Source organism: Dryobates pubescens, chromosome 8 (assembly GCF_014839835.1).
Source record: "Dryobates pubescens isolate bDryPub1 chromosome 8, bDryPub1.pri, whole genome shotgun sequence".
Lineage (NCBI taxonomy): Eukaryota > Metazoa > Chordata > Aves > Piciformes > Picidae > Dryobates > Dryobates pubescens.
Window position 1 is genome coordinate 42,594,882 of NC_071619.1, and position 15,237 is coordinate 42,610,118.

Below are 15,237 nucleotides of genomic sequence, written 5' to 3' on the forward strand. Positions count from 1 at the left end.
TCCTACTTCTTCACTGAACCCTCAGCAGCATGTGATAAAAGAATACTCCTGACTGAAATAATTTCCTACAGACAGACCTGTTCTGCATTCCTGCAGAGACCTCCCATCTAGGACAGGTTAAATGGATGATGGAAAACTCTCACTATGGAAATGATTGTAATATAATCACTAGGATCATTGAAGTGCCAGATTAGTCAGCCTTTAAGAAGAAATATTAGGAGGTCATCCATGGATGTCTTTAAGCAGATCTGTCTGAATGTGACTCTGATTAGCAGGGAAGTCATTCTGCCCTGTACTCAGCAGTGGTTAGGCCACACCTTGAGTCCTGTGTCCAGTTCTGGGCCCCTCAGGTTAGGAAAGATGTTGAGTTGCTGGAAGGTGTCCAGAGAAGGGCAACAAAGCTGGGGAGGGGTCTGGAGCACAGCCCTGTGAGGAGAGGCTGAGGGAGCTGGGGTTGCTTAGCCTGGAGAAGAGGAGGCTCAGGGGAGACCTTGCTCCCTCCAACTCCCTGAAGAGAGGTTGTAGCCAGATGGGGGTTGGTCTCTTCTCCCAGGCAAGCAGCATCAGAACAAGAGGACACAGTCTCAAGCTGCCCCAGGGGAGGTTGAGACTGGATGTTAGGAAGAAATTCTTCCCAGCAGGAGAGATTGGCCATTGGAATGTGCTGCCCAGGGAGGTGGTGGAGTCACCATCACTGGAGGTGTTTAGGAAGAGCCTGGATGGGGCACTTGGTGCCATGGTTTAGTTGATTAGGTGGTGTTGGGTGATAGGTTGGACTTGATGATCTTGAAGGTCTTTTCCAACCTGGTTAATTCTGTTCTATTCTGTATTCTATTATCTCATCATCTACTATAATACTACTTTGCCATTATAGGTACACCTATGGGAAACCTGTTCCTGGTTTGGTGAATGTCCAAGTGTGCCGGAAATTTTCCCATTCTGCTTCAAATTGTTATGGAAAAGAAGCAGAAGCTGTATGTGAAGAATTCACTAGGCAGGTGAGTCCAAGATTACAATGTAGTGGTCTTCTTTATGGCACATGAGCAGTGTTGTCTGAGGGATGCCAAATCTGCAGCTGTAGGATACTGGGGAGAGTAGGGCATCAGAGATAACACCCTGTGCAGGGAAAAACAGATGTTCTCAGAGGAAAGCATTCTTAAGAAGTGGGTTATTAAACTGGAAACAGAGTTGATGAAGAAAATCCCACAGCTGAAATCCTGACCCCATTGAAACTAGTGATGAATATGCAGTTAGCAGCTGCAAGGCCTCAGACCCAGAACAGAACCTGTGACAGGATTTTGTAACTGCACAAAGGATTGTCCAGGAGCAAGGAACAAAGAAGGTGAGGAGAAAACAAGAAGGTGATACTGTATGTAGGCAAAACACAGGGGAAATGGCAACAAGGGAAAGAGTGAATAGAGAAGAAATGGAAAGAAATACAGAACAAAGGTAGAAAGCAATTGACAAGGAACTCCATTGCCTTGGAGAACTGAGTGCCAGGTACCTCATGCAACACAGAACATGTGTGGATGAAACCCTGGGAAACAGATGTAGACAAGTTCTGCTCTTGGAGACAAGCCTGGAACGTAAGGCTGGGATTTTGCAAGCAGAATTTAAGCATGTTGGGTTTGGGGGTGTCTGTGCCTTGTCTCACAAGGCACCAAATTAATTCCCAGAATTCCCATTTCCCCTCCAATTTCCTGCTTAGGCAGATGCTCGTGGTTGTGTTTCTGCTGTAGTAAAGACCAAGATATTTCAGCTCCAGCGCAGGGGATACGAGATGAGCATTGAGGTACAAGGCAAGATCACAGAAGATGGCACAGGTATGTATCACATGGAGATGCCAAAGTGATGGCAGGCAGTAACAGGAGGGCCTTGCAAAGATGGGGAAGGTGAAGTAACATGTCTAGAAATGCTCCTATTTATTAATAATCTCTCTTTACTATGCTCTCTTTCTCAGGAACAGAGATGATTGGAACAGGCTCTTGTGGAATCACATCCATCATGAGCAAAATCAGCTTTGACCTTCTGGACTCTCAGTACAGACCAGGAATCCCACTCTTTGGGAGGGTAGGGAATGTCTGAGATCCTGGACAATGAATGACATAGCAAACCAACAAGTGCACAATCCCATCAGATGGAATAGCACTGTGTGCAGATGGCATGGTCCACCTTTCTCTGCCCTTGCACAGGCAGATGAACCAATGGGGCACTGTAACAGATACGTGACCCTGATCCTCCTGGCAGTCAGCCCAGTACTGAATGGAAGGCTTGCTGTTCTGGCACATCAGGATAACAGCAGGGATCAGCAAGCGTGGGCTATTCCACAAGGGAACATTATCCAGGTGAAAGGGTGACCACAGTACACGTAGGCATGGTGACCTCATCAACAAGGGCACAGTCTCACAGTACATAACCATACCAAGCAGAGCAGGAGTCATGACAGTAAGAGGTTCTACCAACAATCCAGTGGCCACCAGATAATGTGACGTGATAAGTCAGGGCTGAGCTCAAACAACAAAGTTCAGTTAGCCAGATGGAAACAGCAGGCTTATCTTCAGTGCAGCTTTAGTCAAAGGCTGGGGCAAGGCATAAGACTGAAATTAGAGATTCTGAGCCAAGAGGTAGATGATAATGTAGTGAAGGTCACAAATGAGATTCACCAGAGAGTGAACTACTGAGGAGCTCATGGCCCTGATAGATAATTTTCCTGAGCCATTCAGATTGTTTTGCTGAGTTTTCTCAGCAAACTCAGTTAACTCAGACAGCTCAGGACTCACCTCACTCATCTCCACATTCATGCTTTTTCTTTTCTGTAAGGAAGAAACCTTCCTGACAAGGAAGGGGGAAAAAAAGAAGGGACTTTAGGACTTGAGAACTGTTTTCCATTTCTGGTCTAAATTCTGAAGTTACTGGGGTTTTCTTTACTCTGCTAGGTGAAACTGGTAGATGGCACCAACGCTCCAATTGCCAATGAAACCATCACAATTTCTGTGGATGGAGACAGATACAAAGGGAATTACACCACAGATGAGCAGGGACAATCCTGGTTTTCCATAGACACTACCACCTTCACAGAAGCCTCCCTGGAAATCCAAGTGAGTGGCAGAGAAAGGGCAGACGAGCTGGGGTAAGCCTTTCTGATCATCAGGGGGAATATCCACCTGTGGGTTAACAGTCTTTCTGCCAACAGGAAGACAAAGCCAGTATCTTGCAGGTCACCTCTCTTCTCTGTGTCTCCTATGACTGTAAGGCATTGGAACAAGCTGCCCAGGGAAGTGGTGGAGTCACCATCACTGGAAGTGTTAAAAAGTGTGTAGATTTGGCACTTTGGGATGTGGTTTAGCGGTCATGGTAGTGTCGGGTTGCCGACTGGACTTGCTGATCTTAGAGGTCTTTTACAACCTTTATGATTCTAAGGTTCTTCTGAGACTGGGAAATCTGGAAAATATCCAGAGTTTTTCTGTGGACTTTCATGTGAATTGTTATCTGATTTTGGTCAGCTGTGACCTTTTGATTCTTCTTTATCAGGCTGACCATAACCCTGAGCTGAACTGCTATGACAGTGAATGGATCACGCCTTCATACGAACATGCCTTGCGTAGGGTCAGCCGGTTCTATTCCCCCAGCAAGAGCTTCCTCAAAATTGAGCCCAAACCTGAGACATTGAGTTGTGGCTCCACCACAGAGATCCATGTACACTATATCCTTACTCCAGAGGCCATAGAAGAGCAGAGGAAGATCGTGATTTACTATTTGGTAAGAATTATTTGTGGTTGCTTTGATCTGTGGCCACAGAGAGCACTGTGGCTACACTCCTTGATGAGCAACCACAGTACTGCTATGGTTAGTCCTGAGTCTGTACTGATAGGAACAGAAACTCTGGCATGTGGCAGTGGGATTTAAACACATTTCTGGATGTTTCTCCTGTTGGCTTCTGTGTGAAAGCATGGGTGGGGTGCATATGTTTTATTAAGAGCAGAAGAGAGACAAAATGTTGATGGAGAGAGCCATCCAAAACTAATTTCATAATACTCACAGTTTCCACTATTCCAAATTCTCATTCATATATGGAGACCAGCTGATTCTGGAGAATAGGTCTTATGAAGACTGGCTGAGGGACCTGGGGATGTTTAGCTTGGAGAAAAGGAGGCTGATGGGAGACCTTCTTGCTGTCTACCTCCCTGAAAGGAGGTTGGAGTGAGGTGGGTGTTGATCACTTCTGCCTAGAACAAATGATAGGTTGAGAGAAAATGGCCTCAGGTTGCCCCAGGGGAGCTTTAAGTTGGATATTGGAAGAAACTTACTCATTGAAAGGGTTCTCAAACCCTGGAACGGGCTTGAATCCCCATCCCTGGAGGTGTTTAAAAGCTGAAGAGATGTGCTGAGAGACATGGTTTAGCGCCAGCCTTGGTAGAGTTAGAAGATGGTTGGACTTGATCTTAATAGTTTTTCCCAACCATGATGATTCTATGATTCAATTCACTTTTTTCCTTTGGTAGTCATCTGACCACTGAAACCAAACTAATGCCTCTAACTACAGTACTAGAAAAGCCCCCAAAGACTAGAGCTTAGATCACATATCAGCAATGACCTGGATGCCACAGTCAGTGGAACACACTTATTTATAACCATGAACTGGCTCATCTTGGGGGGCAGAGAGATAATTGAGCTCTGACTGAACAATCACCCATCAGTGTCACTTCTATCATTCAGAACTTTTTTCTTCCTAAATTTACTTTTTCTGGTCATCTTTTCCAGTGACACTAGCACAGGAGATGAGAGAAGCCTTGGAGAACTAGGGAAATCAGTGACCAGACGCTCCTGTTCTGATGGGCTGCACAGAACAGCAGGGGAGAGCTTTGACTGAGTTTATAAAAGAGAAAAGAGAAACCTGTGATAGAGATGGCTCAGTGGCTGCTTTCAAGAAAATGAATTGAAGTGCAAGATTCTCATTTATCACAGGAGCATGGAAAGCTTCTTGCTTACAGCCTGTACTTTTTAGTTCAGTTCTGTGTGAGTTACAAAACTAAACCACATTATTTTTTTTTCTCAAGACTGTTTCACTGTTCAACTGGGAGTGGAATGAGGAGAACTCCTGATCCTCGGTGTTTTCCAGAGTGTTAGAAATGTGCCTATGCACCACCAACTCCTGTTTGCCCAGAGGCAAAGTGCCTCTGAACCTATAGCGAGGTGGGAGTTGGTCTCTTCTCTGAAGTAACTAGAGATAAGATGAGAGGAAATGGCCTCAAGTGGTGCCAGGGAAGGTTTAGATTAGCTATTAGGAGAAATTCAAATACTGAAACAGTGGTCAGGCATAGGAACAGGCTGCCCAGAGAGGTGCTGGAGCTGCCATTCCTGGAGGTGGTTGAAAAATGTGTAGACCTGGCACTCTGGGACATGGTTTAGTGGGTATAGAGGTTGAAAGTTAGACTTGATGATCTTAGAAGTCTTTCCTAACCATAATGATTCTATGTTTCTATGATCTATATGTGCAGTACATAGAAAAGGAAAACCAGACCAATAAGAAAGTAATTGCCTCCTAAAAGTGGATGTTTCTGCCTCCAAGACACACTATATACCAGTCTGTTGCTTGCCTAGTCCTGTGTCCAGTTCTTGGCCCCTCAATTTAAGAAGGCAACAAAGCTGGGGAGAGGCCTTGAGCACAGCCCTGTGAGGAGAGGCTGAGGGAGCTGGGGTTGCTTAGCCTGCAGAAGAGGAGGCTCAGGGCAGACCTTCTTGCTCTCTACACCCACCTTAAGGGAGGTTGTAGCCAGGTGGGGGTTGGTCTCTTCTCTCAAGCAACCAGCATGAGAACAAGAGGACACAGTCTCAAGCTGTGCCAGTGGAAGTTTAGGCTCAAGGTGAGGAGAAAGTTCTTCCCAGCAAGAGAGATTGGCCATTGGAATGTGCTGCCCAGGGAGGTGGTGGAGTCACTGTCACTGGAAGTGTTACAGAAGAACCTGGATGAGGCACTTGGTGCCATGGTTTAGTTGATTAGATGGTGTTGGGTGATGGGTTGGACTTGATGATATCAAAGGTCTTTTCCAACCTGCTTTATTCTATTCTATTCTATTCTATTCTATTCTATTCTATTCTATTCTATTCTATTCTATTCTATTCTATTCTATTCTATTCTATTCCATTCCATTCCATTCCATTCCATTCTATTCTAAAGCCAAAGCTATATAAAACACTCTCACCTGTATCACTTCCAGCCACTGACTTTTCCTAGTCATGTCCAACCAGGACATCCCAGCACTTGTTTTGGTCTGGCTGTAGGCTCTAGCCTTGTGTTCTTAAGAGGTCAGATCTCTGCCTTTGAAATGTAGGGATTTGCTAACCATTGGCCATGCTATTCATGCTCACACACTACACTTACCTCAATGAACATTCATTCTCCTTCCCTTCAACCCCAGCAGCAACAATTACAGGAAGGTTTCTCTGTCACACAGGTGATGGCCAAGGGAGACATTGCATTAGCAAACACCTATAATCTGACAGTGACTCCTGGAGATGGTGAGCAGAGCTGTGCCTATTTCTCTGATGAGAATTCCGAGGTGGGGTGTTGTCTGTGTGTGTGTGTGTATGTGCAGAGAAATTATTTCAACTCAAATATCCAATATTTGTATTTAAATGTGAGGGTTTTTTTAATTAGACCTTTTTAAATGGAATGGCTGGGATTAGTTCTGTTTGCTGTGGGTTCTGTCAGGTGCTATTTTGTTAAAGAGAGAATGTTACTCCTCTATAAGCATGAAGGCACATGTATCTTCAATATTCTAACCAATTCTTTGCCTTTATTTATATAAATGCCCATGGGTTACACACTTCAGTAACTCAGACTGACTGTGATGAATCTTTAAAAGTATTTCAACAATGAGACCATGAAGACTTTTTGGATGTTTATCAGAAGGAGCTGCACTGCAGTGGGAATACACAGTGTATAGAAGTAAAAGATCTTGGGTGCTGTATGTTCATGAAAAGTTCTGCATCCTCACTAGCAGCACTAACTAGAATAGGATAGGATAGGATAGGATAGGATAGGATAGGATAGGATAGGATAGGATAGAATAGAATAGAATAGAATAGAATAGAATAGAATAGAATAGAATAGAATAGAATTAACCAGGTTGGAAGAGACCTTGGAGATCATCTACTAGTAGCTGCTGGCTACTAGACTAAACTAACAGCCTGGCTCATATCAAGACATGTTCTTTCACCTTGTTCAGATTGTGATGTGAAGCTCAGGCCCAGCCAGAAAGAGTTTTTCAACCCAGAGGGATAATTTCCACTGTGGTTGAGGAAAGAGTTTGGTGCTCCAGCTCAATGCTTGCTTAGAAGTAACTTGGCAAAGTTACTCTTTCAGCCACTCTGCAACCTTTAAGCACTGCCAGCCATTACAACAGCCCCTTATTTCTATGATTTTCCCCTCATCTAGTTTTTTGTAGATGGGAGAAATCTTGAGGGGAAAAAAGGGGCTGGGAACACAAAGAAATTATGTCAGACACTAAGTGACAAGAAGGCACACTGAGGCCCACCAAACTCATCTCATTTGGCTACTACACAATCAGTGTTTGAATACAGGTGTGCAGTGGTTTGAGCCTTAACTGGGATTTAAGAGCTCAGATGGGGGCCAAGTCTGTGAATCCCTTCCCTGCTCCCCCCCACCTCCTCTTTCCTGATTGGGGGGGGGGGGGGGGGGGGGGGGGGGGGGAAAGGGAAGGTGCAAATCTACCAAGAAATAATTTGGAATTGGTTTGGAAGTAGAGAGGTAAAAATTTTTCTTTAAACAATATATATATATAAAAAAACCAATAGCAGGAAGGGTTTACAAGGGTAAGGAACAAGGATGAATGGGGAAAATATGTATACAAAAGCAGTCCTTTGGAGTCCTTTGGAGAGGCTTGGATGTAGCAGGAAGGAGGACCAGGCCTGACCACATTGCAGAGAAGCAGGAAGCCAGCAGCAGTCCTCTCATCCAGGCAAGGAGAAGCCAAAAAAAAAACAAATGGCTGCAGTGTCTTCCTTTTCATAGGCTTGCAGGACAGGGAGGGGGAGTAGAACAGACTAACTCAGTTCCCCAGAGGTAAAACACCCTCCAGGGAGAGCAAGGCTCTCACAAGCCCTCTCCACCCACTTTCAGGATGGGCATAACCCATCACAAGGCGTCTTCAGCCACAGCCATAGACTTCAGTCATGTATCAGTATCCCTGACTGACTGAAAATGGTCAGCATGAGTGAACTTGATTTTTTTAATCTGGGGAAGACACCCCAGATTAAACTGATTATACTGGAGCTTCTTGTATGTTGCTTAACCTTTTCTTTTCCTTTGCTAGCTTATGGGACATTTCAGTTGATCTTCCCTGTTGAGGCAGCAATTGCCCCTCTGGCACGAATGCTTGTGTATGCCACTTTGCCCAGCGGGGAGGTCATTGCCAGTTCAGCAGATTTCCAGATTGAATATTGCCTCCCCAATAAAGTGAGTATAAGACAGAGTTTGTGTAACCCATAAATATTATTAATTTTAGGCTTGAGGAGAAAGTTTTTCACAGAGAGAGTTGTTACCCAGTGGGATGTGCTGCCCAGGGAGGTGGTGGAGTCACCATCCCTGGAGGTGTTCAGAAAGGGATTGGACGTGGCACTTGGAGCGATGGTTTAGTAGTCATGAGGTGTTGGGTGACAGGTTGGACTTGATGATCTCTGAGGTCTTTTCCAACCTTATTGATTCTATGATGGCACACAATGGATGGGAGGATTATTATTACACTACACATGAAAAGCATAGAACTGACTGTTGCCTTCTGATGTTGAGGGTGGCTGTAGGGAACACTGATTGTAAATAAAAGCCTAAGCATTTCCAAGAATGCTAAGGAGATGGAGCAGACATGGAAAATTGACAGAGTAGCTTGCTTCCCATGGAGAAGTCTCATGGGGAGTAGCTGAGGAAAACTGTGGGTGTTCAGTCTGAAGAAGAGGAGGCTGAGGGGAGACCTCACTCTGTACAACTCCCTGAGAACAGGTTGGAGTGAGGTGGGGGTTGGTCACTTCTTGCAGGCAACCAGCACCAGAACAGGTGGACACAGTCTCAAACTGCACCGGGGAGGTTTAGGCTTGAGGTGAGGAGAAAGTTCTTCACAGAGAGAGTTGTTGGCCATTGAAATGTACTGCCCAGGGAGGTGGTGGAGTCACCATCCCTGCAGGTGTTCAAGAGGGGACTGGATGTGTCACTTGGTGCCATGGTTTAGTTAGTCATGAGGTGTTGGGTGAGAGCTTGGACTTGATGATCTCTGAGGTCTTTTCCAACCTTATTGATTCTATGATTCTATGATTATATAATTTCCTTGTTGCCAGTAGATCAGCAATGAATTCCAGGATGGAGAAAGAATTCACAATGGGTTCATGAAATGGTCTGACCAGGTGTTGACTGAGAATTAATGACTGAAACTCCAGAATAAGTTATGGGTTTCACCACATATTCACAAGACAAGAACACTCTAGCTGCAGGGTTGGACTCGATGATCTTCAGAAGTTCCTTCTTAGAATCGCAGAAGGTTGGAAAAGACCTCAAAGATCATTAAGTCCAACCTCTCACACAACACCTCATGACTACTAAACCATGGCTTCAAGTGGCATGTCCAATCCCCTCTTGAACACCTCCAGGGATGGTGACTCCACCACCTCCCTGGGCAGCACATTCCAATGGCCAACAGCTCTCTCTGCTAAGAACCTTCTCCTCACCTCGAGCCTAATCCTCCCCTGGTGCAGCTTGTGACTGTGTCCTCTTGTTCTGGTGCTGGTTGCCTGGGAGAAGAGACCAGCCCCCTCCTGGCTACAACCTCCCTTCACCTAGTTGTAGAGAGCAGCCTGTGATTTTGTGCCTGTGATAAGTCACAAAGCTGTAACTATAAAAAGTGGAGCAAGATGGAATAAGAGAGAGAATTGTTGATCATTATCAATAACATTATCAATAACATTTATGTTTTTATGAATTAGGAGACCTGCAAGGCACCAGCAGATCTCAGTTCACAAGGCTAGGTGCTTCAGTGTAATAGCAGGTAACAATGTCTGGAGAAGTGGCTGCTTTAACTCCCTCTTGGGGTTGCAGGTCAGGTTGAGTTTTGTACCCAACGAAGGCCTTCCTGCTTCCAACGCACGCCTGCAGCTCCATGCCTCACCAAGGTCCCTGTGTGCCCTCCGCTCTGTGGACAAGAGTGTTCTCCTTATGAAGCCTGAAGATGAGCTCTCTCCCAGCTCTGTAAGTCTTGGTCATTTCTGGTAATGAGCAAGTACAAGAACCAGTGGAGCACCTATTAACACCACTGTAGACATGGAGTTGCACTCATTGCACGCGTGTTTAGATGCCACTTTATGTCAGTGGAGTGTTAGGTAGTGTCTGTGTCCTTGGAAGTGCTGACCTGCCATATTTTTCCCTGGCTGTTTTCATTTACCCAGGTGTATGACCTTCTCCCACTGAAGGAAATCCGAGGCTATAGCTTCAAGAGCTACTACCTGGAAGAAGACAATGTGAAACCTTGTGTGTCCCTTGATAACATTTTATTAAATGGATTTGTCTACATACCCATTTCTCCTGATGGGGAAGGTGATGCCTATGACATTCTCAAGGTAAGTGGCAGCCTTGCTTTGTTATTCCTTTTTCTTTTCAATTCAGTCTTGTGACAGGTCAGGCTGTGCCTTTAAGAAAAGGAGAGCTGCAGGATTCCCTAGCTGAATGTTTGGGTGTAAAGAGGAAAACAAAGATTAATTCTAAGCAAATTTCGTTGGTCAGATGTGAGATGTACCACAGCAAATATCTCTAGCATTCTTTCTCTCACTCACTCCAGCTTCAGTCTGTCTGACTTTATGTTTCTTGGCCAGAGAGCATGCAACTGACCCTAGAATGAAACTTATAAGAGTACTAACTGTCTTAACAACTGCTTTGAGCTAACAAATTTCCCTTAATATCCTTTTCTCTCTCTTTCTTCTTTTTTGCCTAATTAACTACTAGGGGAAAGGGGAGGAGGGGGAGAGAGGTTTGGGGGGAACCCAAGGGGGAAATCTTCCTCAGGAGGATCTGTGTTTGTGTTCTTTCCTATAAATTCTTGTATAATATTGTATATTTTGTACATATCCATTGCATTTCATTATTGCTTGTAAAATGCAGCTTTCCATTCACTTCCCCAGCTGAGTTTACCTGTGCTTTATGTTGGTGCTTGTGGGCTACAGCATCACACCACTACAAGTCTCCTCTCTTCTTCTCACCTGTCCTGAAAAACTTTTTAATGATCTTTGCTGTGAATTTGCTCACTTTGCTGTGAATTTGCTCACTTTTGTATGCAAGAAAATAACCAGGCTCAGGCCCTGTATCTATGTAGCCCATCACTGATATCTGAGTGCTTCTCTCCTCCTCATTGCTAATAGGGGTACCCATGAGTGAGGAAGGATACAGTTCCAAGAAGTGACCTCTGAAGCCATAGTGTTAGAAACTCTTCATGCATGTTCTCTCTCCATCTGATGTAGATAGATCTTTATTAAAGTGTCAGTTACTTTGGTAACTCACAGACTCACCTGTGCTCATCTGAACAGTCCTGCACAAGACTTGCTGGGTACCCTCAGCAAGTCCTATGCTTCTCACACATTTCATTTTGACCTAGGCAGATGTCCCCAAGGTAGACTTGTGGCCTTAGCCAGAATTCAGCCTAAGGGTGAGAGTAACATGATAAAGTCTCAAAATGTGTGTTGAACCAGTCTGATATTCATGCACAAGCCTTTGTGATTCTGATTGATACCATATTAAAGTACCTCTATGCTTTACATATTATTTTCAAGCATGTATTTGCATATTTGTTGTTCTTCTTTCTCTTTGTTTACTAGGAATTGGGCTTGAAAGTCTTCACTAATAGCAAGATCCACAAGCCTGAAATCTGCCAGAATTACCCAGGACACATGATGGAAAGGAGTTACAGTGGTTCTAGTAACTGCTTCATTTTATCTCCCACCCAACTACCTAAAATTTGCTACTCTACTTCTTCCCTTCCCTCTACTTCTTTGAATATTAATTGCAGTATACAGATCAGATTCTGCTCCCTTCTGCATTCAGTCCTGAACTGTGAAACTTATCCACCTCTACCTGGTTATCATCAGCTAGAATGATGTGCTCTGTGATTCCCATGATGGCCCCTACAGCAGGGATCCTGTAGGCACTAAAACACTCTGCCAGAGTGAAATAGTGGATTTTTCCATCACGTCTGAGTGCAGCTATGGGAACCTGAAAAAGGAGTCTTTACTTCTAGGCAGTCACATCATAGCAATAAGTAGAGGAATAACTAGGGCAAAAATGGGCCAAGGCAAATGAGAAGGTGAAACAATTCTGGGGGAGATATTCTAACTCTGGGGGCTGAGAAATCTGGTTCTGTTCACATAAGAGGCTGGGTAGGTGTGTGGGGCTGGGCAGCAGTCACTGCAGCCAGAGCTCTCCTCCTCTGGGTCCCTGTTTTCACAGTGCCTGCAGTGTTTACAGCTCCCCACCCCTCGGCCATCAAAGCTTACAAAAGACTATCTTGTGCCCATTATCCCTCTGCAGAGGGCTCTTAATGGGTTAACACCTCCCCCACCCCATGCGGCCAGAGCTGATCTAATTTGTATTTAAGCATATAGGACATATTGCTATACCAGACCACTCTCCTTCAAAAGCATTTTTATCTGCTCAGTTAGTTTCATAGAATCAATAAGGTTGGAAAAGACTTCAGAGATCATCAAGTCCAAACTCTCACCCAACACCTCACGAGTACTAAACCATGGCTTTGAGTGCCACATCCAATCCCATTTTGAACACCTGCAGGGATGGTGACTCCACCACCTCCCTGGGCAGCACATTCCAGTGGCTAACAACTCTCTCTGTGAAGAATTTTCCCCTCACCTCGAGCCTAAACCTCCTCTGGCACAGCTTGAGACTGTGTCCTCTTGTTCTGGTATTGCTTGCCTGGGAGAAGAGACCAACCCCCACCTGGCTACAATCTCCCTTCAGGTAGTTGTAGAGAGCAATGAGGTCTCCCCTGAGCCTCCTCTTCTCCAGGCTAAGCAACCCCAGCTCCCTCAGCCTCTCCTCACAGGGCTGTGCTCCAGACCCCTCCCCAGCTTTGTTGCCCTTCTCCGGACACCTTCAAGTGTCTCGATGTCCTTCTTAAACTGTGGGGCCCAGAACTGGACACAGGACTCAAGGTGTGGCCTAACCAGTGCTGAGTACAGGGCACAATGACCTCCCTGCTCCTGCTGGCCACACTGTTCTTGATGCAGGCTTTTTGACACCGCTGGGTTTGCTGGAAGTAAGGGAAGAATGCTCAACCTCACCTAATCTCTGTAAGAAGAGCAGCAGCTTTAGGCAAAAGCAAATATTGAGATGAGAACAGGGAAATACATTTGTTTCCAGTAGCCATGGTTTCAAAGCTGTTCTTTCAGTTTAAGAAATTTAGATAAGAATAACCACTGCTTGGAAGGAAAGTATCTGCCTGCCTTAGAACGGAGTTTGACTCATCTTTCCCTTCCCTCCTGTCCTTGAACAAATTTGCTAGTCACTGCATTGAATCTGCTTGAAGATTTTGATGATGAAGTAATGGAACACAGGGCTGATGGCAGTCCTTTGGAGACCATCCGAAGGTACTTCCCCGAGACGTGGATCTGGGACACAGTTTCAGTGAAGTAAGTGTGTGTGGGAAGGTCTCGGAGCCCCACAGAATACCAGCTTGGAAGGAACATCAAAGATCATATTGCCCAACCTGTCTTGGCAAAAGCATGATCTAGACAAGATGGCCCATTACCTTTTCCAGCTGAGTCTTTAAAGTGTGCAATGCTGCACCCTCTGCCCCCTGCCTGAAGAGATTATTCCAAGGACTGATTGGTCTCATTATGAAAAGTTTTCCTTTTATGTCCAGTTGGAATCCTCCCAGGAGTTAACATCCACCAATTGCCTCTCGTGTTTTCCATGTGGCTCCTTGTAAAATGATGACAGTTTCCATCTTGTTTGTAGTCACCCTTTGAGTACTGGAATGGGGGTGATAAAGTATCCCCTAAGCCTTCTTTCCTTAAAGCCAAACAAACCAAATTCTCTCAGCCTTTCCTCACATGGCACTTTCCCAGTGCTTTGGTCATCTTTGTGGCCCTTCTCTGGATTCTCTCCAGCCTGTACCCAGGTAGAGTGTGGCTCTCTGGGGCAAAACCTCAGAAGATACTAAGCCTCAATGGAAGCACTGCTGCTCCAGGGAGAGGGGTATTACTAGTAGACAGAGATTTTTCGAGGTCACTAAGTACATAGACTCATAGACTCAATAAGGTTGGAAAAGACCTCAAAGTTCATCAAGTCCAACCTCTCACCTCTCAGTAACTAAACCATGGCTCCAAGTGTCACGTCCAATCCCTTTTGGAACACCTCCAGTGATGGTGACTTCACCACCTCTCTGGGCAGCACATTCCAATAGCCAACAACTCTTTTGTGAAGAACTTTCTCCTCACCTCAAGCCTAAACCTCCCCTGGTGCAGTTTGAGACTGTGTCCTCTTGTTCTGGTGCTGCTTGCCTGGGAGAAGAGACCAAGCCCCACCTGGCTACAACCTCCCTTCAGGTAGTTGTAGACAGCAATAAGGTAAAGGATGCTTTAGGATGACATGCAAAATCCAGTGTCCATATGCCAACTGCTCAGGAGTTTGCTGTCAGCAGGTGGTGTTCAGTAGGCTGATAAAAACATAGATGATCACCAGAATATAACTGAAATCTTGTTCCATGTCCCTTGCCAGCTCTGAGGGAAATGCTGATCTCGACGTGACGATCCCTGACACCATCACCGAGTGGAAAGCCAACGCATTCTGCACTTCAGCAGACTCAGGCTTTGGTCTGTCCCCAACAGTGTCCTTCAGAGCCACCCAGCCCTTCTTTGTAGAGCTCACCATGCCCTACTCTGTGGTGCGTGGCGAGTCCTTCACGCTGAAAGCCACCGTTTTCAACTACCTGACTGCCTGCATCAGGGTAAGGAACATTCACAACTTTACTCAGTCTGACAGCTTAGGGAAAGCTACAACAGGCCACTTCCCATTTCATATAGCTGGGAGTTATTGGAATGTTTAAGTAAGGGGGAATGTGTTGTTCTGACAAAGATTTGGAAGCTGTGTTTGATTCAGAACCTAAAGCACTGCTGGTGAGCCTCCCCCCAGCCTTGTCATGGTATATTTATGTCTTTGTCCTGTGGAAA

At 45.3% G+C, this 15,237-nt stretch overlaps 1 protein-coding gene across 1 annotated transcript in view; it reads left to right on the forward strand.

Annotated features, from left to right (window-relative positions):
* The window catches only part of LOC104306904 (alpha-2-macroglobulin), a 61,107-nt gene that overhangs the window by 20,071 nt on the left and 25,799 nt on the right, over positions 1-15,237 (forward strand). The window contains exons 8-19 of the mRNA XM_054163962.1: positions 875-998; positions 1,709-1,823; positions 1,961-2,070; positions 2,937-3,098; positions 3,532-3,759; positions 6,456-6,519; positions 8,337-8,479; positions 10,106-10,255; positions 10,453-10,623; positions 11,872-11,971; positions 13,569-13,695; positions 14,786-15,014. Coding sequence (XP_054019937.1) covers positions 875-998; positions 1,709-1,823; positions 1,961-2,070; positions 2,937-3,098; positions 3,532-3,759; positions 6,456-6,519; positions 8,337-8,479; positions 10,106-10,255; positions 10,453-10,623; positions 11,872-11,971; positions 13,569-13,695; positions 14,786-15,014 — 1,723 coding nt within the window. The remainder of the gene's footprint in view (positions 1-874; positions 999-1,708; positions 1,824-1,960; positions 2,071-2,936; positions 3,099-3,531; positions 3,760-6,455; positions 6,520-8,336; positions 8,480-10,105; positions 10,256-10,452; positions 10,624-11,871; positions 11,972-13,568; positions 13,696-14,785; positions 15,015-15,237) is intronic.